The sequence below is a fragment of the Grus americana genome, chromosome 3 (assembly GCF_028858705.1).
Source record: "Grus americana isolate bGruAme1 chromosome 3, bGruAme1.mat, whole genome shotgun sequence".
Lineage (NCBI taxonomy): Eukaryota > Metazoa > Chordata > Aves > Gruiformes > Gruidae > Grus > Grus americana.
Window position 1 is genome coordinate 74,290,292 of NC_072854.1, and position 27,658 is coordinate 74,317,949.

Here is a 27,658-nt window from a genome sequence, read left to right on the forward strand (position 1 = left end):
CTTCCCACTAAAGCTTTTTCATGGGCTCTGTGCTGGAGTGTTACACTCATGTGTCTGTGTTCACTCCAGTTCCTTCATGAGGTCCTGGTCACTAAGGGCTCCTGAGACAGTCAGGTTGGCCTCTTCCGTGCTCCCTGCCCTGCTGTGCTGTGATGGTTTGCACTCATGCCCTAGATCATCTGCCCTTGATTTCCCATCTCACAGTAGCAATGGGGTTTGCAACAGTTTAATTTCCCCAGAGGCCGAGCTTTTCCCCTTGCGCTATTTGCGTCACTTGCCTGTGTCGTGGCTGACCTGTCTCTGTCCTGCTGCCGGAGCTCGTCTTGCCCAAGCGGGCGCTAGGTCTGCACTCAGGAGCCTTACTTTGATCCTGTGCTGTTTGGGTGTGTTTGCTCAAGGTTAGGCTTCTTTCTCTCAAAATCTCTCCTGTAGCCTGGAAGCCCGTCCCACAGATAGTCTGGTCTTGGCTTACAAAATGGGCGATGATTGCAAAATCACACGTGGCTTCCAGAATTCCTGGCTTTGCAATGTAAATGTCTATTTCCCCTTCTGCTTTGTGGGTTTTGTATTAAGCGCACATCTTTATCTCCATTTCACCAGAGGGAGGGAATTCTTCAGTCACCTTTATCAGTTATTCCCCCTTTTCCTAACAGAAATTTCATACTTATTTCTCAACCCTTTTCTAATATTCATTTTTTCATCTTCCTATGCACTGCTTGCGGAGGAGACAGCCTGGCATCTGTACTAGGGTTGAGACATGTACATGTGGGAGACACTCTTGTTTGTTTGATGCCCAGCACGTACCGCTGCTCTGCAGGTTGAGAGTCTGTCCAGGCAGTACAGAAGTCAATGGAAATCTTGTCACAAACTTAGTGGGAGTTCAGTAACGAACGTAATCTTGATGAGAAATACTGTGTAACATGGTTTGGAGTATCTACTTCTTGTTTTCATTACTTTTATACTATGGGGTTTTTTAAAGAGGGAGAACAAATGTTGTTTAAATAATCAAATTATCAGGAGAAGTCAATCCTAAAATATAGGACTCTTGTAATGGTCTTTTCATGTTAGTAATTTGCTTTCCTGCTTCTAAAATACCAATTTTACTGTTCTTACTGCATGCATATTGAACTCTCTGACATAAATGCTGTGACTCTAAGTAAATTAACTTTCAAGTAAGCTTCTCCTTTTGTATCTCAGAAAAGAATAAAACAGAGTTCTGCCTGAAAAGACTAAAAATTTTTTTTAATGAAAATGTTTACAGGAAAACCTCTGTTTTTTCCCTGCATGTACAGCCTCTGAGTCCGTTCATGTGGTTTCACTGCCATCAAGGAGCTCCCAAGGACGGAGCCAACCTGTCTATAGGTCATCTTTAACTAAAAGAAAAGTCACAGGTATGTTTCTTTCACATCTGCTGCCAGTTCATGGAGACATTTGAATGCAATGAGATAGCTTTGTGATTTTTAGACTGCAAGTCTTTTAGTACTGGAGCTGCTAGGTTTTTCTCTGTGTGTTAAAGAGCTCAATGGATGTCTCCAATTGCTTCTGTAATTCAAGCAGGATTAATAAAATGATACAACTGTGCAACATGATTGATTGGGTTTCTGTTGTTGAAGTTTTTGTTGGTTTTGGGATTTTTTTTTAATCTCCTCTCTAGCTATTGGCAAATGTTATGCACTACAATAACTGTGTGAGAAGACTTGATAAAATCAAAGCCAGGACCTTCACAACAGTATGCCTTCTTGTCAGATCTCCACCCCCTTTTCTGAAGGGTTGATTTCCAGAAGCCTAAACCTGGTCAGCAAAAGTTTTCACTTTCTTTTGAAAAGAAGGCATTACATACAGCTGCCAGGTTTAAAAAAGGATGAGCGAGATTCTGAGTCATCTCCATGCCAGCGCCACTTTCTCACCCCCTCGCATTGCAAAGAGAATACTGTGGGGGCTGCAGAATGTTTCAGATATTTTGATGGTGGTGGTGAACACCTTTGTCAGAACTGACAACCATAGTGTATTGAAATCCCACCTCACACCTTTTCTGGGGAGGTGATGCAATCCATTTCTCATGCTCACTTTCTTCAGGTGCTCCCATTGCAAAACTTTGTGAATAAGTCCTGTAAGCCACATCTGAGCAGTAGATGGGCCCTCTCAGCGCACTACTCTTGTGTAGTAGCTGTTTGGCTTGGAAAACCTGGAGTTGTCTGAGAACCCTTTGCATTAAAAACCTGATTGAAAGAAGTGCTTCCCTGCTGCCTACCTTCTGTGTGGGCAGTGCTGGGTTTCAGGGTAATGTGCCACTCACTGAAGAGAAGGGCAATCTTTCCCCGGACTTCAGTCATACATGAGTAAGGTCCCTAGAGAATGAAATCATACTCCAGAGTTTACTGGCCCTTTTCCTTTTCTGAGACATCAATAGTTTTCCAGTGTTACTCTTCTGTAAAACTCGGGCTGGAAGGTTGCATCTTGTGCATTCTGTGCCTCTGGGAGACCTGGAAGTAGTTGCTGTGACACTGATAGAGTAATAAGTCTTTCATGCAGCAGTAGGTAGACTAGACTGGAAAAAGTCTGATGGACAGATAGAAAAAGGAGCTTCATCAAAATTAAAAACCTTAAAAAAATAAAATTAGTTTCACAAAGTTTTGTAAATTATTTGCAAAAGATATTCTGATATGTCAAAGCAGCCCACTTCAATAATTTTTTCTTTCATTTTTTTTTATTTTTGCCTTATATACCAGAAAAAATGAAAAGCTGAATTCAAACAACCTGTTTGAAGCACTCAAAAATGTAAAATATGGAGGAATTCTCCCTTGTGAAGAATTTTTGATGGTCCCTGCTTTTATTGCCCTTCAAAATAGAAATCAAATTTTAAAATCTAAAAATTTTTCATAAGGCAAAGTTTCTGCTCTCCAGGGAGCTCTAGCAGTGAGTTTGCCAGACTGTAGAATAGTAATCTGGTCGTTTAAGCAGACAACTAACAGAAGAAATTATGTTTCCATGGGGTACCATCAGTACTTGGTTTTCCACTACCGCTGTATTTGTTTTTCATCTGTGCTGTGTACATACTATAAGGTCAGCTGAAGGCAGTTACTGGTTTTTATGACAACTCTGATGTTGTTATTGATATGCTATTTTGTTTTGCCATTTCAGAGGAGGAAGAGGTGGAGGTGGCACAAGACATAACTGTTCGAGTTATGTCCTCTCAGTCTGTGCTCGTTGCCTGGACAGACCCACTGTATGAAAAACAGAAGGTTGCAGCGAATAGGTAGTTAGCCTTGTGTTTTCTTTTCTGAATGCCTACTGAAGGTGAACTGCTGCCAAAGCATTACTGATTGATTTTGCATTTATTTAATTACAGTTGATTATGAGAATAATTTAGCTTAAGGCATAGGAATTTGTATATCCCTACCTATGACAATGGCTGATAGGGGATGCTTCAGAGAAGCTGTTAGAAACCTGATGTGGGTGGATGTGGGGTGATGTACCCTCCTTGTCTCCCTGCACCCTGGTCTCTAGCGTTTAGAGGTCTGTGTAAGTGCTGGACTACAGGGGTTTAGAGCCCTTCTGGAATGTCATCAGGATCAACTGGGGATATTTTGCTGTTCAAATGGTGGTATATCACAATGGTCAGCAAATCCCTATGGCAATTTTCCCCTGGGGAAAGAAGGATCACACAGTGGGTGAAGGAAGCATCACTGCAATGAGAAAGTGCCCCCTGCATTTGCTGACTCTCCAGAAACCCTGTGCAGCTGAGGCTGAGCAGGTTGGGAGCTCTTGTGAGTGGGAGAGCTTGGCTCACAGCAGTATATTGCAGCAGTTGGAGACCAAAGTAAACAGAGAAATGGGCTGGAAACTGCCAAAGGTCTGAAAGCTCTGAATTGTGTTGCTCAGCCTGGGAACAGCGAAGGGCTGTGCAACCCAATGCTGAAACACCCCAAGGGGCACAGTAGAAAAAGTGGAAATTTCAGATGTTCTCAGTTTCCTTGTGGAAGCAATTATCTGGGCAGACACGTGGGAACCAAGCCACCAGTGCTGCTCTGGGACTGAGGGGCTCCCAGATGTCCAGCCATGCTCATGGCCATGGGGCAGCGAGATGGTGGCGGGGAGCCCCTGGGACACCTGGCTTGGTTTGGGAAGCCCTACAGCTTCCCCTGGGGCAGAGGGTGTTTTGAGTAAGAGGCTGGAAAGAGCAGTCCGTCCCTTGGGGTGAAAGCAATCAGACTCCATTAGAGGAAGGCACAAATGTTTGCTGAAAAGATGCTGGCTGGTGGTGGTGGTGGTGGTACTTTGCTGTTTGCATTTTGGTAGGTTCCCCAGTAAGCTCCAGCAGGCTAGCTGATGGGAAAGCAGCCCCGTCCCTCTCCGGTCCTGCTAACGCTAGGTTTCGACATGTGAATTCTTATTTTTGTGTGTTTCTGATCCCAGGCAATACAGCGTTCGCTATCGGGAAAAGGGGGAATCGGCAAGGTGGGATTACAAGCAGGTGTCCAACCGGCGGGCGCTGGTGGAGAATCTGCTGCCAGACACCATGTATGAATTTGCCGTCCAAATCTTGGAGGGAGAAAAGGAAGGCAAATGGAGTGTGTCTGTTTACCAACGGACCCCGGAGGCGGGTATGTGTTCAGAAGGTCCTTGGGGTAACACAAGTCTTACAGTATGAGCTGTGAAGTAGGGCTGACTTGAGGGAAAGCCAGAATAAGTGGTTGCCTGGGGCAGCAGAGGATTGGGAACATGGGAAAAGCCTCGGTGCTGCTGCCTATGTCCCTGCACACCAGGGCTGCTCTTGTGGCACCAGGAGAACAGGGGGAGATGGTTTGGGTGTTTCTGGGGGATGGGTCAGCACCTTGGACCCCTGCAGCTGGATGTGCCCATTCCTTTGGGAGGAGCAGCTTGGCTGCTGTCCCATTCTGTGGACAGCAAATTTAAATCCTCCCTCCACCACGGAGAAGCTGTGGGGCCCCTTTGGTACAGGGAAGTGGTCCATAACAACCAAAACACCATGTTGTTCCAGCTAAGCCACAGTAGCAGTCTTGTGCAGACAGCCTGTTCCTAAGAGTATGGAATAAAATTTCACAAGGGGAGTCTGATACAAAGATGTAATACAGGCACACATGGCCCTGAGCCATGTGCGCTCTTCACATTTACCTTTGAAATGGCCGTATAAGAATTTCTGCTGTGAGAAGGAGCAAAAGGTGTATGCTGTGTATGCCACCTTTTCTTACTTGCCTCTTCTGTTTCACAGCTCCTGCCAGCGCACCTGAAAATTTGGACGTATGGCCACTAAAGGGGAAACCAACCTCTGTAGCAGCATCCTGGGATGCTCTCCCAGAGAGTGAAGGGAAAGTCAAAGGTAAGTAAGTCATCACTGTCAGTTTTTAACCCCTACAAGGAGCTGGTCTTCTTGAAGCCAGTCTGCCGCTCCACAACAAGCTGGAACTGTTGACGGTGCCAGGATTTTTTCATTTGTTAATAGTTTATACCCAAGAAAGATTTTCTTGTTTCCAGCCCAGCGTCTCCACACTGCTGCTGGGAAGCCATCGTCACCGTGTGCCTGGGATGTCACAGAGCTTCCCGAGGTGTCACGTGTGCACGCTCATCTCTTCTTCCATTATTAAGCAGGTTGAAATGAAGCTCAAGAAGGAAGTTTCCCAAAGGATTTGTAACAGTTAGGCGAAGAAGGAGAAGTTGGGTAGTTGCCAAGAAAGTGAGTGGGTTTATGTTGTGTTTTATTTCTAGTTTATCGTGGAAGGAAAGCCTCAGCTTAAGACGCAAGTGCAAATAGTGATTTCAACAGATAACATGCATAAACCTTGGGTACTATAGCATTATTGTACATGGTCATAAAGGTAATTTGTCAGTGGCTATTTACTTGCATAGGATTTAAAAGAAAAAAAGCTTTCTGGGATATTTTTTTTTTCCTTTTTTCCTCTGAAAATGAACAGGCTGATTTTTTAGCCACTCCTGTTCTCTGGTGGTTGATGGGATTGTGTTCTCGAGTTACACCAGTTTCTGGAGGTGCCTTATCAGCACTGTAGCATCTCAGGATTTAAAAAACCTTTGGCCTGGAGGGAAGTGTACCGTGTCTGCATACAAGACCTACTTTAAGTGTTCTTCAGGGCAGTGGTGGAATTCCTTCCTCTTTGAAGTCAGTAGGAGTCTTGCCAATTGCTTCAATGGAGCTGCAATTGTATCCAAGAATTATTATTTCTTAAAGTAGGGTCATGCAGGGACATTATCTTAAATTTCAAATCTGCTCCTAATTTTGAGCAGTCTGTAGCCTTTTGACCATTTTCGTCTGCTGATCTTTAGATGATTCATCCAAGACAATCATTTTAAAAATACCTGATATTCAAGGGCTGAACACTTATATGTGTCTAATATATCATTGCTTTTCTTGAGTATGAAGTATTACAGGAGAGGTCTTATTTTTAAACTAAATAAATGACAAAAATAATACTTATACTGGCTAAATGAAACCACTGGATTAGCACTTTATTGTTGTTTTGACAGCACATAGTAATCAGGATATTTTGTCTTTTGGTGCTTTTGTTTTTCAACTCTGTCCTTTTATATATTTATACCATGTATTAAAGTAATGGGTAATTACTTTAAGTAATGGCTCCAGTAGCCATTTGAGAGTTACCAGAAGTTACACCAGCGCTTCTGCAATTAAAGCAACTCCTGTGCATCTTAAAACCAAACCAAACCAAACCAAAAAAACCCAAAAAACCAAATCCAAAGCTTACTATGCCTTCTAAGACCTTGATTTTTTTTTCAACTGAGCATTAAATGCATTTGCATATAAAATATTGATGACTTTTTTTCCTTGATTTTGATGACCTATACATGGCTTATTTCTTAACACAATGAATATGGGCTTGTTTTCAGAAAAACATTAAGTTTCCTGTTTTAAAAGGTGTTGTTATGTTCTAGAGTTTTCCCATCATGGCACTGTGACTCCTCAAGTGTTATTTTGTTTCTTTGTGTAGAGAGAGAAAACTGGCAGCCCTTGGAATTTATTTTCAAAATCCAGTTTTGGTCCGATACCCGTGCCTCTTACAGAGGATTGAAAAAAGGAGGCTTGCACATGGCTGAGATCTTACCTACACTCCCTGGGAGTGTAATGGGAAGACTCCTCTTCATGCCTACAATTATTCCTACAGGGGTGAAATTTCTCTCAATACAGAAAGCTAATACAGAACACAGGTACCACAGTAATCCTAAACTGAAAGGTGAGAGAAGGGTGAGTTGCTTAAGTGGCAACAAGACCTTGCTTTGCTCTCTCTGCAGTGGCGTTTGGCCCTGGCTATAGTTAAGCACATTGTGTCAGATTTTGATTTTGTTGGACAGGCGTGCTATTGCTACCATTTGGCAATATGCAGTGCTGTTATTTCCTGGTAGAAGTATCTTTTCTGAATAAGAACATCAATCATGCAGGCATGAATTTTACCTACTGGCCTGTAGATTACAGCTAAAACCCTTCTAAGCAAAGACTCAGCTGGAAACACTTATATGTGACTGCAGTAATATTGTTTCCAAGATTAAAGTAAGTCCTTTGGTGTTTTCATGGGTATGCTCCTCAGGCTCCAGCACTGCTGAGGAATGAGTATATAAGCTTTGGAGCTGGTAGAGTTTCGCCACAGTGGACTGGCAGACCTGCTTTTGCATGACTAGGGTCTTAAAGTACAGTGCAATTATAGCTGTGTCAAGGCTCTATTGGAAATGTAGGATAAATAATTAATAGTAATGAATAATGTCACCTGATTTTAATACTGATGTCTTGAATGATAATTATGTGACTACAGCATTTTGTTTTTCTTTCACATAATTTCTGTGGGAAAGAAATTTTTTTAATGTTCTTATTTGCTGTGGACATAGCTACAGTCAGCAATGCAATTGTGTGTTGTCCACCATTGTAAGCAAGTTATGTTTTGGAGGAATATTCTCTGGATCATGCATTGTTGATTGAAATTATCTTGGTAGCTAATCAGTAAGCTCAAAATTTCTCTTTTTCTTGGGAAGTATAAAATCTGCTTGTGGTCCATCAGCTGTAACAGCATGGGTATTCTGATTTTAGCAATCTGCACTACCTAACATTTGCACAGTCTTTCAGACTAGATTTCCACAAGTAGTAGGACTGTGTGTATTTTCCCGGCAATGTTCATACATGTTTTCTGCCTCCAGTGTGTTTCCTCTTTGTAGATATCCTCTGTTATTTCTGATTTAGGGCAGTTAATTTTTTCAGAGGACTCATTTTTTCCCCGTAATTAGTCAGCGTCTAGAAACAAAAAAAGGTCTCCTGGTGCAGTAGTTGGTGCTGTAACTTTCTCATGTCCCCCACACCTTCTCTGGAATGCACAGCTGTCATCTGGCTCCTGTTGGTGACTCTTCACTCTGATGGGCATTGTTGCTTATGTATTTTTACAAAGGTATAGCTAACATGTTCTGCCTTAATAATTAGGACATTGATGTGATTTGATTTTGTCTGTTAAGATGAACAAATATTCAACTTACCTACATATATATGTATATATATCTCTCTCATGTCCTTATACTCCAGCTGTTGACTCGGCGTGCATTGCTAGTGTATTAATTTTAGTAATGCACGTTCTAATTCATCCTACCCATACAGTCTGTCCGCTGGAAACAGGACTGTTTTCAGTTTCCTCCTTCCAACCGTCTGCCAAATCATTTCAGAATACATTCTTTCATACGCCCCGGCTCTCAAGCCATTTGGAGCAAAGTCCATCACCTACTCTGGAGCTACAACATCAGCCATAATAGATGGTCTGCAGGCCGGGGAGCGCTATATTTTCAAAATTCGTGCAGCAAACAGGAGGGGACCAGGTCCTCAGTCTAAAGCCTTCAGTGTCGCCATCCCAGCAGGTGAGCACCAAGCCTTGCACCGATTGCGTAGTCTGCCCATTCTTGCCTTGGTCCCAGTTATGTTCGTTCTTACCAACTTTTCTTAGCTTCCTCTGTGCTTCATCTAACCCATGGGATTTTACTTCCTTAATACTATTTCTGTTACTGCAGCATGTAAAAGGACATTTTATGGACATTTTAACATTTTAAATAAATGCGTACCGTACTCTGTTTCCTGCATGAAAACACTGTGTGCTCTTGTTATCCAAAGGCCAAAGAATACAATCCTTTGGGTCTTTGGTTGCACTATTCCTGACAACTGCTGCTCTTGAAAGTCAGCTAGACTGATGTACTCAGGTACTACTCCTCGTGTTGCTTCTTGCCAAAAAGATGCTGTTGTGGGGACAGAAGATTTGCTCAGTTAACTAAGAATGTGGGCCACAGCCTCAGACGGGATAATGCAGCACCATGTCATCAACATGACTAAGCTCTGCTGAAGATTTGATTACACTGATATGATGTTGCAGTCCCTGCTTTTAGATGTTTGATTTTAATTGCTCTTAGTTTTACCCAAGTTACAATAGTTCCACATAGGCCGGTTAATACAGAATTAGTCTCACATTCTCGTAAGTTGTCTTGTTCTTGCTATCTGGCTGGTTTCTTCTCTTAGTCAGTTTTTTTGTGCTTCTTCTCTTATTATGAATAAACGATTTTTTTCTTTTCTTCTATAGTTTTGAATAAACACTTTTTTTCCCCTCCAGCTGCTCATGAGGATTCAGTTGCTCAGCAAAAACCAAATATTCAAGATAATTCAGAGGCTAAAAAACCTGGGAATGCTGGCTCATCTCCTTCTCAAACTTCCTCTGTTTCTTCAAAAGTCCAGCCGTCGCTTTCCTCTAAGCAGTCATCTGTTCGTTCACCTAATGTTAGTGATAAAAAGAGTCTTCTTTCTGAATATAAGAATAAAATATTGACTCGAGGAGGGGTCCTAAGTAAATCTCAGTTACCTTCTAGAAAGACAGGTGAGCCGGAACCTGATCTCCAATCCACCGAAGTGACAGACGATCGTGATTCCTCCCAAGAAACTCCAATGATGCCACCAAAAGCCCAGGATCAGAGGAGGATCATAAGACCTTTGTCCCCTAGTCGACCAGTCCACCCTGTCCTTGCCTCAGGAAGGACCTCTGTTCAAACTCAGACATCAGAGGTGTCACAGCAGACAAGCACAGAGAAACATGAGCCACTGGCACTGTTACCATCGTCAGCACAACACTCTTCTGCCTCGTCTGTTCCTAAATACACAGATAATGAAACAAAGCAACTGAGGCAAAGCAACACTAATGTGCCTTCTAAAACCTCTTCCCATCCTCTGCCTGCCAAAAGTAATGATCTTGCAGGTAATGTGGAAGGAAAGCCACACCCCATGCTGATGAAGGTGTCTTCTAAAACTTCAGAGCCTAGTCGCCTCGTTTTGCCATCAAATCGGCAGTCTGCTATCTCTCATGAGGTTGTCCCAAGTCATCCCAGTAGGTCTGGCTCTCTAGGTCACTCGCATCAATCCTCTTCCAAATCAGCAGATTCCCATGCTCATGATAGCCATAATGAGTTTGACAGTGAAGAAGCAGAGGACAGAGCAGGACAGCCCAGTTCTAGGTCACAGCAAGCAAGGCTTCCCTCAGGCTCTAGTTCTCGCACGTGGAAGGATTCAAAATCAGCTGCAGTGGCAGTCTCCTCGAGGTCTGCTGTTTCTGGTCACTCTTCACCTCAGTCTCGCTCCTCCACCAGTGCCAAATCTGATGGAAAGGATATTGATAAGAATTATAGGGAGGACTCACAAGATGCAAACCCCTTATTTCCTTCTTTACCCTCTTCAAGGCAGTCTTCTTCAGCAATCTATTCCAAGAGAAGAAATCCTCACGTAGATTCTGATTCTCATGTGAGAGAGACACACAGTGAAAAGTCACCCCACTCTGACTCAGAAGAACAACAAAGTCGAGCAGCTGCTCCAGAAAAGCATTCTCTTTTGCAGTCTTCTCTTTCTAAACATAAGCCTGAAGAGGAGAACAGTCGAGAGGTAAAAGAAACCCTCGCTCGATCAAAACCAAGTGTATCTTTGCCTAAAAAGACATCCTCCTCTCATCTTCCATTGGAGAAGACCTCCCGCTCAGACCCTCTGCAGAGGGCACAAACCAATCCTTCCTTACTGCATTCAAGGGGCCGGCGTCTCCCATCTCATGTCTCATCCCAGAGTAATGAAGAATTACAGGAAGATGATGATGAGGATGTAACAGAAGGCAGTCACAGAGCAAGCAGCCGCTCTGTGTTTCCTAAAGATGTGTCCTCTTCTAGGAGACTGCATACATCTTTCTCTCAGGGAAGCTCAAGTCCATCTCTATCAAAGCAACAGCAGCCAGGTTCTCAGGTACCTTCCTACAAACCAAAACTTACTCAGCCAGACTCCAGTTCTGCCAGTGATACAGCAAAAGACAACCAGTATAATCCAAAGTGGTCATCTACTTCTTCAAGACAAGCTCGTCCTTCATTACCTAATCGCTCAATGGTTGCTACAAGAACAGTGTCCCAAACAGAGAAAAAATATGGTTTGTTGCCCTCAAAAATGTCCAAAGCTGAACCTCCTCAAAAAGTTCCTTCCTCCCCTTCATCTAAATCTCGTCAGTCAGTTTCTAATGAAGAGGGTGATTATTACAGCGAATATGATCAGAAAGAAGTGGAAGATAAACCCTCATCTTTGGCAGCAAAATGGTCCCCTTCTGTTTCTAGAGGTAACAAAAACACATATGATGACACTATGAGCAATAAAAGGAAATCTATGGACACTCTTCTACCTCACAAAGTAAGCTCTGAAGAGGAAGAGAAGGAAAAAACTCCAACATTAAAAATATCTTCACTCGAATCACCAGGAAGCTCTGCCATAGCATCACGGATTACTCAGTCCTCTAACAAGCATACCTCATCTAAACCAAGCTTTGTCTGGCCACGTTCTTCTGCATCTACCACCACACACACTGTTTCTCCAACAGTTTCTTCTTCTACTTTGTCCCCTCGACAGCGACTATTGAACTCCAGGCTACGGAGCCCTTCCCAACGGCAATTTGTTAGACCTCCTTATAGACAAGGTATCTTTGTGGTAGTAATCTCACTGAAATGTGTTTTTCCTAAGATCAGCAGTTGGATGAAAAGTCCTCCGTCATAATGCAGGTTCAGTTATTTAGTATAATGTATTACTTTTTATTTTGGTGGTTCTCAGGGAGCCCGGTTCTTGAGGACATTGCCTAATTGGTGTAATGTGGTGCCCCAGACCTTTGGTCTCATTGTCTGATCTGCACAGGATCCTGTGATCCACAGAAGAAATGACAGAGTTAGGTACTAAATTGGAAAAATATGTTCCTTATTGAGCAATGACTTCACTTAATTCTCACTGAAAGTACATTTGTACTCAGAATATGACAACCTCTGAGATATATTGCTCTTCATCATATGGATTACTAAAAGGCTTTTGTAGGTTATATAGTGCTACCTTGCCCACACCTTGGCAGTAAGGTGTTTCCTCATGCTGTCCTTGCATTCTATGTTTTCTTTAATTAATTTTTAAGCCACTTTCCTTTTTTCTAAGTGACAGCTTAGGGTTGCACATTCCTGTTGAGGACTGCTCACATCACAGTCAGGTCCTCTAATACCTGGCTGTGATTTACCCTAAATATTAGAAGCTTGCTTTCTGGTAGAATATCTGCTGACCCTAGGTAGCAGAACAGTGGGTCCAGTACATGTCAAGGTGTGTCACCTGCTGATTCCCCATGCCACCTATGGAGAATCCCAGACAGTCTCAGTGATTTTGCTAGATAGAAATGGTTTTTCTTCCTCCAATGCATGGACATCCAAAATAGTATTGAGTGACCTGAGTGTTTTAGTAAATACCTTCTATGCTATATGTAGATAACAATGTTTTGTTTAATGTGGCCTCACAGTTATACAGTAAGGAGCATGCAGCTGGGCTATTGTATTTGCTGTGCTTTAGTCAGACTCGGTGTTGTGTAGAGGTCCACCAGCTTGCGGAGCTTTAAGATGGGAAGGGACCTTAAATAATACCATGGATGCATGGCATGAAAGAATACCAGATTTCTCTATGGAGGTTGTATACCAGCTTACTGCTAACCATGCAATCGGGAAGTTAATAGGCAAGGAGTGTTCAGTTAATATATATTTTTTTTCAGTTAATATATGTATATATTTTCATATATGTTTTTCTGGAGACAAGTGTCTGAGCTAGGATGTGAAAATTGCTGGAGTGCCTGCAGCTCAGTGCCACTGCTTCTCCACTTCTGAGCTGAGTGTGCTTCTGGGTAGGGGTGATTTTTCTTCTAGAGGAGAGTCCTTCCTTTTACATGTTAAAAAAAAAAAAAAAAGAGGTACTTCCCATCCCCTCTCATTTCAGTTTGTTGCTACAGCTTTGTATAAAGATAGGATTAAACAAGTGGCTGTGTTTAATAATGGTTTCTTTCCTCACCCTACTCCTCAAATGTTTACGAAGATCACAAACATTTTAATGGCTGTAGTGCTACCTAGAAATGTTGCCCTGCTTTCTTAAAAAACGAAGAGGGAATAAAGAGACCAAATAAACATGGTAGAAACAAACCATGACTGTTTAACCTCTTCAGAAGAAACCATTTCAGGTGCTTGTTTCAGCTGCAGGGACCTGACATTGTCACGACAGTTGCTCCAAGCAGAAATAAAATGCCTGATTTGCCGAGTGTGGTGAGGGCTCCTTCTGCTCTCGTTTATATCCAGATCAGTCAGAAAATGCATTTCTTTGCATTTTAAAATATGGTTTGTAGTATGCACAGCTTTCTTCAGAACAGTGTGTTTTCTTCTCTGTTTCAGGTTACAATGGCAGACCTAATCTTACAACGAAAAATGGAAATGGAAATGGAAAAATACTACCTGGTAATACTGGAAAGCCAAGTGGACAGAGAGTAATCAATGGCCCTCAAGGAACAAAGTGGGTAGGGTGACCTTCTCTCCAAATTCAAGATGCTTTGGCCTTTTATTGTATTTACATTTTCATGAAGAAAAGAGAGAACAGTGCCCTCAGTCAATGAAGCTGTAAAGTGCAGTTATACTTAGCGATCTAGTTTCCACTGTTCCATTGAAATCTAATGACAAATTCTGCATTTCATTATTTGAACACTTTAAATGTCTATTTTAAAGCCTGATGGCTTGAATTTTCAACTACAGTATTACTCCTATAGATTTAGTGAAACATTTTTTGTCACAATCAGTGGGGCTTACATTCTCCAGTGACTCAGAGCTTGTCTTCTGTGCAGCATGAGTGGTGACTGCCCAGGATAGCTGCCATGAACGATGTGTTCAGCAATGCTTCTCCCAGACTCACACTGCAGGGAGAAGCTCATGCGCAAGGGTATTGAAATGTAAAGTCACTCCATAAGTGTCACGATGCTTTAAATGCACATATGTAGGTATCTTTAAGCATTTTCCCATTCATACAGACATGTTTCCAGGGGTATTTTCAGAAGAGCTCAGATGCCATTGATAGGAAAGCCCCGGTAGGTGCCTACAAGCCCAGAATTTGTATTTTAAAATCCTTTCCAGCAAGTTTATAACCAATGAATGCAGGGAAGAAACTGGTGTTTCCTCTGTGTTTGCCCAAACACTGAGCAGGAGGAGACTGCGACCAGCTTCCCTGGCATCAGTAGAGCTGCTCACACGCAGCGTGACACATAAGGACATTTATTTTATGGCCACTTCAATCTTACTGTTTGCATTAGAGGAACATAAAAAGATGCTTCAGGTATGTATGCCCAGAGAAGTTGCCATGGCAAGGGGCTTGGAACTAGATGATCTTTCAGGTCCCTTCCAACCCAAACCATTCTATGATTCTATGTCACATTCAAGGGAGACATTTTGAAAAGCATGCCCAAAGCCCTTTAAATAGACTCCAGAAAGTGGGCTAGAAAGGTCCTTGGGAGGCTGTGGACCATCTCTTTCTAGCCCATGAGAGGAGGGATTTGCTGCAAGCTTGTAAAGCTGCTTTGCTTGTAAAGCAAGATCTATGTCAACATCTCATTCAGAGACTGATCTCATGATCGACTGCCCCTCCTGCTACAGTCTTTTCCCCAGCACCAAATGTAAGTCTGTCTGGCCAACCTGGAACTGCTGCTCACGTCCTCTTCCCAGTTTTCTCCCACCTTTCTTAACACCTTTTGCATTTTTGTGTTCTGTGGCTCAGTGTCTGTTACCTCTGGTTAAACCAGCATGCAATTCAGCTATTTTGGATTTAAATAGCAATGAGGACTGGATTTTTAACTGCAGTTACCTCTTGCAATCAATCTGAGCTCTCAGACAGATTTGCTTTATGAGACAGAGGCTTTTCTTCAGTCTCCTACCCCAATTAAAATATTAGCTACTTTGTTCTCACTGCCATTTCGATCTAAATTAACTAATTTTCCCTTTTTTTTTCATTAGTAGACATACTTTTAAATCCCGTCTTCTAAAGGACTTGGGGTCATACTGAAATCAGTATTACAGGAATCCATCTTAGGAGTTGCGCAGCCCAGGAAAGTTGAGGCATTTGCTCCTTTGCACACGAAAGCTACAGTATGCAATATGAATATGGTTGCTGTGCAACTTTGGAGCCCAGCTCCTGGGGATTTGCTTTCTTCAGCAGTGAGTTTTCAGTGATTACTATACAATTAGTGACTCACTTTTAAAAGTCTGTGGATGTTGTAGCTATTCCTGAACATCACATTTAGCATCTGAAATTCCTAAGGATTTCTGTTGCTGTGAAATATCATTTCACCTCCTCTTGTGTTAGCTAAACTTGAGTCCCTCTATTGCTTTTAGATTGTAGATCTTGACCGAGGGCTAGTGTTAAATGTTGAAGGAAAATACCTCCAAGATTCCCAAGGCAACCCTCTCCGAGTGAAATTAGGAGGGGATGGACGTACAATTGTTGGTAAGTGACAGCTTCCTTCTTACAGAAAAAAATCTGCAGTTTTTGTGCGCATGGTACAAGTCTTTGAGTTGTTGAATGCTTCAGGCATCCTCAGGTCCCATGCAAGCCATTTGGAGTTGCTTGTACCTCAAGTCTCCATCAGGCAGTCAGCACATTGCAGGACCTGGGGAGGCTTTGAGGCATCCTGTGAAGCTCCAGAGTACAAGCCAGCAAGAATCACCCAAGTCCATCTCACTTGTATCAGCATTAGAAAGGACTGCAGAACTGAGCCAGGATAAGGATCGATGCTTGTTTATATCTTTGTATACATAGAAATAGTTATTTCCCACCGCTAGCACTGTATCAGCCATTTGTATGTGATAATTTTATTTTTTCTTCTGAAACTGAGCACAAATAGTAAAAAAACCCCTGTGTGTGATCTGTGAAAACACTGCTGTTTGCATATCAGTGCACCTGTATAGATCTCTTGAATCCAAATTCAGTGCCTGCTGTCAAACTGGTTACCATGAATATTTGCAGTATCTGGAATTTGGCACAAAAGTTTATCTGCAGTGACAGCATCTCGCCAGCTCATCCCAGTTTTTCCTTGCACATGTTTGACGTTAGGGAGCAGAATATGGATTCATCATACCTTTCATCAACAGTTACAAGACTGACACATTGTGATTCTAAAGTGAAACCTCCTTGCAGTCTTCCGAAGAAGTGTTTATCAAAAAACTGATAAAAGTAAACACCACTGTAGTTTATCTGAGGTTTTTCTGAACCATTTTGCAGCTTCCTTAGCCATGGCTTTTTCCTAGTTAACAACCTTCTTTGTCTGCTTAGTTACAGGAAGCTGTAATCACGCTCTCAGTTCTCTTGTGGTATCTACTGTTGATAAATACCATGCTATCAGCCTGAAATGGATTAATGGTGAGATTTTTTGGTTTTGTTCTCCTCTACCAGATGAAAAGGGTGCTCCAATGGTGAGTCCTGATGGATTACCTTTGTTTGGACATGGCAGATTTAGTAAACCTGTAGCAAGTGCACAAGATAAACCAATAATAAGCCTTGGAGGAAAACCTCTGATTGGTCTTGAAATGATTAAGAAAACAACCACTCCCTCAACTACTACTACAACAATGCCCCCAACAACTACCACAACCACTACAACAACTGTTGCTACAACTACCACCACCACTCCTGAACCGACCACCACTGAACCACCCACTGAGAAACCACCCCCAACCTGTCCTCCAGGCACCTATGGACAATATGACGATGAGGGCAACTTGCTGTTGGGGTTTGATGGCCTGCCAGAGTGCAATGCAGAAGGTAACTTCCTTTTGTGCTGTTTGAACTTCTTTGGTTGTGCTGTTTGTACAGAGCAGCTGCACAAATGTAAAACAGGAAAGAATCTGCCTCTGAAGCTTTTTGTCAATGTGATAAGGTAGGAGCTGAGATTAGAGCAGCTGAAGAAGGGTTTGGGCATTAAATGGTTTTTGATTGGAAAATGTCAACTTTCCCCAAAGCTGAAGTTTTTCATGGAAATATGCTGAGTTTGGCAAAAATCTCACTTTGTGTGGGATCCAAGTCTTGTCACATATATTCATGCACATGAGCATAAGTATAGGCAGTAGTTTTGTGGTCAAAGCACTCACCTATAATGAAGTCCTCCTCCAATTCAGGCCAGGGAAGGGCCTGAAGGCACTATACATTTTGTCTGTTTTGTGTTCATTTCTCACAATAAATTCTGAAAAGTCTGGGGGATCGGCTTTTGCAAAATGAGATTCTTGTTCTCTTGCCAGCCCTCAGAGATAGAGATTGTCTAGCAAGAATGTAGCACAGCATGGTTGAAGCTGGGGAACGACAACTCTGGCTCTGCACAGATAAAGCTGAGAGTTGTAGACTAATTTCTTTCTCATCTGAAAATATAAAACAGTGTCGGTACATGTCATTATTTCCCTATTGCAGTTATACAAGCTTAGGCTGCAGTGCCAAACTGAAATCCAAAGTAAACAAATATAAATGCACTTGAGTCTATGGGTGTTGAGCCTGTTCCTACCATGTCAGTTGTTCCAACCGTGTCAGTCACCGAAAGGAGCTGCTCCGGAGCACAGGGGTTTCCTGAGGCCAGGAAAGAGACCCGCCAGGAGCTGGCAGCTCTCACGAGAGGCGCTGACGCGGCCTGGGCATTGCCAGAGCCATGGCGGCCTCCCCACACCTACACAAGGCAGCCCCAGGGAGCGCCAGACACCAGGAACGCTGCGGCCAGAGCGGGCAAACAGGGCATGGCACGTCAGCCAGGGCATGGCGCGGCAGTTGGTGCGGCACTTGGCATGGTGGTTGGCACAGGAGGGTGTGCAGGGAGGGCGCCTATTCGAAGGAGGAGCATTCCACTGCCGAGTGGGAGACTTGAAGTACACATAACCCAGCAACCAGCACCGTTCTGTGACAGGCCAAGGGCACCCATCCTACCAGACCTTTGAGGTAGAATGGTGGGCACTCATCTGAGAGCAAAGGCTGCAGCTCCGGCTGGGGGATCTGCACCATCTGCCCCACCCAGACAGAGCTGCTGAAGGGAGAGGCTACAGTGCAGACCTCAGGCTGCAGGAGTGCCCAGGTGTTTCTCCCCAGCTGGAGTGCATGGAGCTCTGCCTGGGGATGGATGAGGAGCTGGCTGAGAGCTTAAGGGTCAGGATTAAAGGGAGGCCAGGGACAGGTGACACTATAGTGGGGGTCTGCTACAGGCCACCTGACCAGGAAGACCGAGCGGATGAGGTCCTCTATAGACAGATAGAAGCAGCCTCACGTTCACAAGCCCTGGTCCTCATGGGGCACCTCAACCACCCTGATATCTGTTGGAGGGACAGTACAGCAGAGCATAAGCAATCCAGGAGGTTCCTGGAATCCATTGATGATAACTTCCTTCTCCAAGTGATAGAGGAGCCGACGAGGAGAGGTGCTATGCTAGACTTTGTTCTCACCAACAAGGAGGGGCTGGTGGGGAATGTGAAGCTCAGGGGCAGCCTTGGATGCAGTGACCATGAAATGGTGGAGTTCAAGATCCTCAGGGCACTGAGGACGGCACACAGCAAGCTCCCTACCCTGGACTTCAGGAGAGCAGACTTTGGCCTCTTCAGGGATCTGCTTGGTAGAGTACCATGGGACAAAGCCCTGGAAGGAAGGGGGGCCCAAGACAGGTGGCTAATATTCAAGGGTCACCTCCTCCAAGCTCAGGAGCGATGCATCTCAACAGAGAGGAAGTCAGGCAAAAATGCCCAGAGGCCTGCATGGATGAACAAGAAGCTCTTGGACAAACTCAAACACAAAAAGGAGGCCTACAGAGGGTGGAAGCAAGCACAGGTAGCCTGGGAAGGAGTACAGAGAAATTGTCCAAGCAGCCAGGGATCAGGTTAGGAAAGCTAAAGCCTTGATAGAATTAAATCTGGCTAGCTCCAGAAGCTGAACAACAAAAAGCTTTGCAGTATTATTTTTAGCAGAGTTGTGGGCTGGGGAAATTTCATGTGATTTTATGAACATTTGAAAACATTCTGCTTGGGTTTTTTTGCCTTCTACCAGATGAGCTTGCTGGATCCTTTAGCTTTCTTAGAGGCATGAATGAAAACTAGTTATTTTACACAGGCTGCTTGTTCAGTGAGAATGGCTCTTATGTCACTCCTAAACTGTCTGGCATTTTGACAGTATGTCTGCAAATGCATCAAAGTAGAAGACTGAAAGGACAAGATGGTGCTGGATTTCTACTTTTTACTTGCTATATATCTTGACCAATATTAATCCCTGCCTGGCAATTATGAAAGTTTCTCTGAAGAGTAATTATTAGGATTTTCTTGATCTCCTTTTTTTTTTTTTTCATCCTGCTGACCTGCCTCAACATTTGACAAATGCAGCAAAACAGCCTGCCTGTTCCACAGAGGAACTGGCTTGAAAAGAAAGCATCTTTAGGGTATTTATTTAATGATGGCTGTTTTTGTTTAACAAGTGCAGTGTCTATTTCAAGAGGGATAAACAACTACTACTTGAACTATCAAAATATTTCATGCAGTTTTCCCTTGACCATTTCCAAATCATATTTTTTATGTTGTCTTTCCCTTTAATCCAAGTCTGGAAAATACTCTAGATCATTTAATTAAATACTTATCTGCCAAAACTTGATATTTTGTTGCTAAATATTTCACTTCCAAACAGCCAGGGACTGCAAGTGCCAAAACCCACCACCAAACGTTCTACTTAAGCTTTGGCAAATTCGCTTACTCTCTGGCAGGATTTTTGCTCAACCCAGCAGAATTTATTGTCAACATTTCACTAAATTCAGCAGTCTTTAACCTTCAAGAAGGACTTTGGCCACACAAGCATGATTCGTCAGTGAAATCAGATAAGCTTTTTTCATGAACTCACAAGGAAGAAAGAGGTGGAGTCTTAACCACTTGTTACATGTGATAAAATCAAGTGATGGTTGTACAGTCTGCTGTCCTTACAGATGCCAAAAGACTAAGGCAAGCAGTCATAGCAAGACTTAGCCTCATCTAGTACTGGCAGGGTTCACTGAAGAGCTGCAGTGAAGGGTGATGGGGCAAGCTGGAGTACTTCAGCTGGTATACATGGGAAAAATTATAAAGTGAGATGTCTTTTGGAAAGTACCCTCATCATCTTCATGCCACAGCTGTTGCTGAGAGAGAACTAGAAGAGATTGAACAAGTACAAAAAAAGAAAATGTAATGTGTTTATGCTGCATTGTACGTAGACAAAAAGCTGACTAGCTAGTAGCTGTGAAGTTGAAATCTACCTGTGAAAGACTTCAAATTTCTGCATATCTGAGGCTCTTGTTTACTTGGATGTAGTCAAAGATAAGTGCATACATTGTAAACATTGGTTGATACTGGCCAACTGTGGTGAGAAGATCTGCAGAATTCAACAAAGGATCTACTTTGTCATTGACTATCATCAGAGAAGTCAAGTGGCTTCGAAGTGGATGATCTCCTGAAGAGTGTCTGCAGAAGTCTACCATGAGAAAATGTCAGATTTCGCTATATAAAAGTCTGACAAGAATTAATATTTAAAAGATACTTATTGTAGTAGAAAAAAATCACTTGTACAATAATTATTGGTTCTAAATAAAAAAAAAACCCTGCAATATAAAAACGTATCATTCAGATTATATTCGTGAACTATTTGACATTGGGAATTGAAATTTTGCATTGTTTGTATTATTGTTATATTAAAAATAACCTTGTTGCTTCCATATCAAGCGTTACAGGAACATTATCAGTTTCTGTGTAGTATCCTGAGGTCAAAGCTGTCTTTCTCTTGTCTTTGTTCACACACTGGCCTCTCCCCAGCCCCAGCATTTCATCGAAGACTTCTGATTGTACCTGCAATGGGTTCCAGCACAATGCTTTTGCTTTTTTTGCATTGCTTTTCATGGCTAATCTGAGCTTTGTGTACTCTTTGGCTTCCCTGTACAACATGTGGAGAAATGCGTTTCTCAGAGCGTGCAGGGAAGCCTCCAGGATTCACAAGATGACATACCTGATGGTTGATGTATCTGGTACTTGATACATGACCTGCAGAGATATTGAGATAATACATAGGAATGGGCATCTGGGAAGTCTGTGGGTGCATTTGCATTGGGTTTTGGGGTGGACTGGGAGAGAGTTTTTGATGCGCACCTCACAATCATCTCTTCTTGCCATGCTTTCGTTTGCTTCGTGGAGCAATCTCGGTGTGCACAAACTGAATTCCTGTTGGATGAAACTAAAGCAGAAGCAGTGCTTCGGGATGACACGTATGTGCCCCAACCTCTAATGGGCATTCAGTCCACAGGATCAGACTAGAGCTAGTGCAAAGTAAAACCCTGGGAAATCCAGCACAAATTACTTACTTAATTCTACAAATCCATTCCTTTTGGGCTGCATTACCTGCTAGCATAGACACACTCTGTAAATGTCGTGGCTCTCTGGGTTCTTTGATTTTTATTCCACAAAAGTATTTGAATAGAAGTTTTCAGTTTATTTGAATTGCTTGGTTGGGTTTGGTTGGGGTTTTTTTTGCATATAAATTTCTCACATTTGCTGCTTCTGAGACTATAAAATGTTGACAAATCCTGACCTGAGTGTTACACGGTTGCTGGCAGCCTGCCTTTGCTCCAGAGCTCCCAAGGCCAGGGCAGAGCTCCTGGAAGGTGTGTTGCTCTTGATTTTGAGTAGCAACCCTGAACCCATTTTCCCTCAGCAAAACTCCTGGCTATTGCAGTTAGCTAGTAAATAACTAAATATGCAGAATGGACTGTCGCTGTGTTATCTGGAAACTAGGCAGTTGCCTTATGTCTTTACAAATCAGCTGGTTAAAGATTTTTATTTTAAATTTTATTCCAGAAGTATTTTACTAGGAGGGTGGGGATGAGACCATTACATTCTTACAGCATTTTTTTCTTTCTCTCTCAATAGATATGTTCTCAGGACTGGATTCAGATGTGACAGCAACTCCAGAGGCATATGTGATATATGATGATGGTACTGTTTAACTGTAAAAGTCTATTGCAAGTGGCATGTTTTGGGTTGGTTTTTTTTCCCTCTTCTCTCTTTGGAATTTGGTTCAAGGAGGTAGGTTGGTGAATGGGAGCTTAAGCGAGCAGTGGTGAGCTGGAAAAGCTTTCCAGAGTCCCTCATCACATGTGAAGTTCAAGGGTGCAAAGGCAGCTGTTTCTGAGCTTGAAGGTCCCTTTCTGTCGGTCCTGCAGTCTAATAGGAACCTACTGTGGAAATAAATTATTTTCAGAGCTGGGTCAGACACTCACTGCTTCAATCTTAGACTTATTTTCTCTGGTACAACTTCTAACTCCATACCAGTCAATGAACTCTTCTAAAATAGAAAACCAAAATATTGTCAGAGCCCTGGAAACTTGAAATACCTTAGTGAGTTTTTAGCACTTTACAGCACTGTGAATATATTTTTTTGCCTTTTTTTTTTTGATGTGTAGTCTGCATTTAGACTATAAAACATGCTCATACTGAATGAGATCACCTACATTTAAAATAATTAATCTGCTGAATTAATGTGGAATTTAAATTAAAGAAATTTGAAATCAGATAAAAGGAGAAGACGGAAAGATTTTTGCAGTTATATTCATACCATCTTGATACTATAATCCAGGACACACAAAACTGAGCTGAAGAGGAAGCCTCAAGTCCCAGCATTTAATTATAAATTTGCACAGGGAATGCAAATTCTCAGTTACTGGAACTAGCATTTGCTTTCTACCATCACTGACTTCGAATGTTCCGCTGCTTTTAATCCTCAGATTCCTGTTCCTACCCCCCACATATTAAAGCAGATAAGTACAGACCTCAGCTAAACAAAAGTGTTCTAGTATTAGCTTTTTAGTAGAATTTATGGCTCTAGAGTAATAAAAGTTTTTTTCTTTGTGGATGCAGTGCTGGAATCTTAAGACAAACCACCACTAACAACAAAAAAAAGACATTTAAAAAAAGAGTGCAGCAGCTGAGAGGAAGATATCATAGACTTTTTTGCTTTTTATTCTGATTGCTTCATACTGAGGCCAACAAAGAATGTGGGGAGGAGAGGATGAACTAAAAACTTCACAAGTCCTGCATCCCACGTTCCTTGAAAGTCCTGCATCCCATCCCCATGGAAGCGGAATGTCCTCAGTGCACAGGTCTTTTGCCAGGCCTCCTCTTAGGGGCGGGTCACCTACAAAAAAGAGATGATTCAGCATTTTAAGCAGAAAACACTCAAAGTCATGAGCAGAGTCCCACAGCCTGGATCCCTTCCTTTTTGTGTGTCAACCTGGTAGCACAGTAGCTTTTCAAAGAGCACTGGATTTAATGGGACTTTAATCAAGGAGAACTGAATACCAGGAGATGCATGCCAGTCTGCCTTCCCTCATGGCCCTAATGGGACCACGAATGGCAAGTACAACTCCATGCTTCTAAGTTGCAGGAAAGTTTAAGAGCAGTATGATCCAGCTCTAGCATTTTAGAAGAATAACACAGAGTTTTCTTAAAAAGCCATTTTTTTCACTCCTTTATCACCTTCCTTTGGCATCTGAGGGCTGTGGCCAGTGTTTCAATTACTATGCTGTCTTTCTTTGGGGATTGTAAGGGCAGGTGGCAGACAGAGCGCATTCAGGATATTGCTGTATGAATACATTTGTTTATTGTCACCCTTTTTACCTGTGTAAGCGAGGTCTAAATCAGCAACAACACTAGTATTCTAAGGCGAAGACTTTGTGCTCACTGTAGAAACCTTTGTTTGGTAGAAACCCTCGCAAGGCTGAGGTGTGACTGACCCTGACTTAGAGGCCCATAAGGAGTGTGTGGCACCTAGGGCAGGGTAGATGGCACTCCTTTGGGATAGTAGCTGGTGACAGAAATGTTTCCTTTCTCATAGTTAAGCCAAAATAACATGAAGCAAGCTAACATTTTCATCTTATGTTTCCTTTGAAGACTATGAGTTTTTTGAGAGCACTTTGCCACCAACCACCACCACTGTCACCACCACCACTGCTTCAACAATGACAGAATCGGAAGTTGTCTATCCAGAGACTAGCATTGTTGGCACCGGCCCTATGTCGGAATATGACATTGCTGGGAAGAAACGGTTTACTGGTAAGGATGTCCTTTGGTTTATGTAGCTTACTACTTGTGCTGCAAAGAATTCTTGTTCTAGCAAGGTCATCCCTTAAGCTGAGACCATTGCCAAATATGTCCAAGACACTAGTGTGTGGTCCTTGCAAGGACTGCCACCTGGGGAATCCAAACAGCAGTACTTTGTTCATAGCTTTGACGCTTGCATGTCTATGTGTGGACCCACACCGATTTTGTTGAAGCAGCGCAAACCTCTTTGTACTCTTTCAGTGTAAATGCTCTGCTTTGTGTTCTGCATTTTTTTCCGTTTAGCTAAAGTCAGTAAGACAGCAAGAGTGTCTACTCAGCTCTACTCAGCTGAACCGCATAATTTGAAGTTTACACCAGTAGTTCAATCAGTGCCAGTCTCCATGTAGGTCTGAGTCTTCCTCGGGGGACCTAATTCTTTTCCACTGACCCATACAACCCCAGTGATTTCACCCACCTTGCACAAGCATGTACGTCAAAGGTGTGTGTCAAATTCAAGGAATTACTGGTATGAACTGGTATGGATATGAACTTTCCAAAAAGTAAACCCAATAGAGATAAATTTGACTTTGCTATTTGTATCCTTGCTCCATAGAAGGAACTTGGTGAAGGAACGCCCAATACATTGACATGAGCCATGAGGCTGGCTCCTGTGTACGTGAGCCATTCAAGTGTGTGGGTAGGTGTTGCAGCTCTGACTTCAGAGCTGCTTTGTTTCTTTGTCAGAGAAGCAGCTGGGGGCCAGTGGAGGGATTTGGAGGTGGTAAGGCACTGCATTCCAGCCTCCACCCCAGACTGGTGACCCCCCCTGCAGCCCTTTACAAACCTCTGGCATTTGAACTGAGGTCAGGTCAGCTGCTGGCTCACCTGGCATTTCAGATGGGAATTCAGGGGATGGAGAGTCAGCTTTGACTCACGTCTTGCCTTCCCTTCCAATATCCACAAGCTTCACGTGGCTTAGAGTGGAGCTCTACTGCTGGAGTAAAAGATTTGTTTTTATATATGCCAAGACTTTTTCCAGTGCATCTTCAGTTTCTCTGTCCAAACGATTTCATGATGTTTCTATTCATCTCTCTCACTGACAGTGCTTCTTGATTCATTTAGCTGGAGAGGCTAAAATTAACTTCATTGCAAGATCTGGAAAAAATCCCTTTAGGGCATGAAATCCAATAAGATAAACCAAGAAATGTTGGTTTATGAACATTTCAAGGCACTAGGGAAATAATATTACCATTTCAATGAATTGTATTATTGCAACTGAATAAACATTTCCAAAGCAAGTTTTATAGTCCTTACTTTTAATGTTACAGTGACTTTTAAGGAAATAAAAGGGTGGTTTAATCTTTTCCTGAACTGAAATGCAATTCTGGTCAGTATAAAGCTTTTAAAAATAGAAATCTGGGAATTTAAAAATAGAAGGTTGGGAGCACATGCCTGGAAGGTGGGGACTCATGTCTCCTGGTCCTTTAGCACCCAGGGAACCACAGCAATAATCCCTTCATTTAACTTGGTCGGACTTCACCTTGGAATGACTCTTCTTGTTCTCTCTGTTGTTTCACCCCAGCTTCAGGATGTTTGTGTAAGAACCAACCACAAAGACCTGGTAAAGTCTTAGACGATCTAAGGCCCTGGCAGGGGTCTGTTCCTGTATGGGAAAGGCAGAGAGTTTGGGTGACATTTCCACCCCAGCTCCAGAGCAGCTGGAGATAGTGAGCAGAGGGTCCTGCAGTCCAACCACTCTCTTCAGATGCTCATAGCAAAGATGATCCTTCTCTCTTTGCATGATTTGGTACGGTTGTGAGTGTGGGGTAGACCTGAATATTGGCATCCCATTCCCACTGCTGATCAATCAAATTGAGTGTGAGCACGCTTTGTTGGCAGCGGTGAACCATCTCTGGGCTGTAAGGGGAGGAATTTTAAAATGCATCAGAAAACTTCATTGTCTTCTTTTCAGGAAATTGCGAGCCTGTGTGCTACTCTGGGGTAGCTACAAACTGCTAACTGAACACCACCCTGTCTCTTCCAGCTCCGTATGTGACCTATCTCAATAAAGATCCAGCAGCTCCCTGCTCCTTGACAGAGGCCCTGGAGCACTTCCAAGTGGAGAGCCTTGATGAAATCATCCCAAATGACCTCAGAGAGAAAGAGCTGCGTCCCCTGAAAGCCCCTCACAACATCACTGTCGTGGCAGTCGAAGGCTGTCACTCCTTTGTCATCGTGGACTGGGCCAAACCTGCTCGAGGAGACATGGTAACAGGTAGTCTCCTGAGGGTTGCTCTCCTGATGGGGTAGTGGGGAAGGGGAAGGTTTTCTTAAGTGACCATTTTTACCTTAAACTGAGCCAACAGCTCGTGAAGTTCTCACTCCTCTGCAATTTTCTGAGGGAGGTGAGCTACTTTCTGAGGAGAGAGAAAGGTCCCTCTATCATCCCCTCAGTGCCAGACTGACCAGCTCGTGCTGGTCCATATATTTCAAAGATCTTGGCGCTGCTTGTGTGCCAGCAGTTCTGAAGGCACCGCTTCTCACCTGGATAGTAGCTATGATAGCGCTTTGCTCGACTGAGTGCTTCTGCCCCCAGCCTGCCTTTGGAGCATCTTTCACACTCGGCTTCAGGCCGCTCCGAGCTAAGGTGGCTGTGTGGCTGGAGCCAGTCTGGGTCCTGCCCAGCCATGAGTGTGCAACTGACTTCAAGAATGAATCTCAAAAGTTGCTGGAAAGACACTAGAGTAAATAAATAACCAAAATATTTTAGAAATTAATCAACCCCTGTTTGTCAGTGGACCCAGAAGATCTGAAGTAAGCATTGGAAAAGGCCACTGCTTTGGTGCTAACGTCCAGTTTTCAAGGAGCATCGCCCAGCTCTGCAGCTGACAGCAATGGCAGAGGGATGGGAGCTGACAGAGCCGAAGCAGCGATAATGGTTGGGAAGGGAGAAGGTGGTACTTGAACAGGCTATGTGGTGTCTGTCCCACAGTGTTTCATTCTTCAAGGCTGTTGATCTAGTACCTTACTGAGTGCAGCTTGCATAACATTTTTTAAAAACCCCCACAGTATTTCTAACTATATTAGTTTCTGTACAGTCAGTGCATCACGTAAAACAGTGAATAGGTTGCCTCTGTCATCTTTTCGCCTTCACTGTGTTTTAAATCAGTATTTGCACCTGAGTACCATCCTCCTA

At 43.1% G+C, this 27,658-nt stretch overlaps 1 protein-coding gene across 1 annotated transcript in view; it reads left to right on the forward strand.

Moving 5' to 3' along the window:
* FNDC1 (fibronectin type III domain containing 1) overlaps window positions 1-27,658 on the forward strand; it is a 77,173-nt gene that overhangs the window by 30,368 nt on the left and 19,147 nt on the right. Inside the window, exons 3-14 of the mRNA XM_054822386.1 lie at window positions 1,293-1,391; window positions 3,142-3,256; window positions 4,417-4,604; window positions 5,234-5,341; window positions 8,689-8,877; window positions 9,618-11,993; window positions 13,756-13,877; window positions 15,736-15,847; window positions 16,793-17,161; window positions 22,294-22,359; window positions 24,313-24,474; window positions 26,507-26,737. Coding sequence (XP_054678361.1) covers window positions 1,293-1,391; window positions 3,142-3,256; window positions 4,417-4,604; window positions 5,234-5,341; window positions 8,689-8,877; window positions 9,618-11,993; window positions 13,756-13,877; window positions 15,736-15,847; window positions 16,793-17,161; window positions 22,294-22,359; window positions 24,313-24,474; window positions 26,507-26,737 — 4,137 coding nt within the window. The remainder of the gene's footprint in view (window positions 1-1,292; window positions 1,392-3,141; window positions 3,257-4,416; window positions 4,605-5,233; window positions 5,342-8,688; window positions 8,878-9,617; window positions 11,994-13,755; window positions 13,878-15,735; window positions 15,848-16,792; window positions 17,162-22,293; window positions 22,360-24,312; window positions 24,475-26,506; window positions 26,738-27,658) is intronic.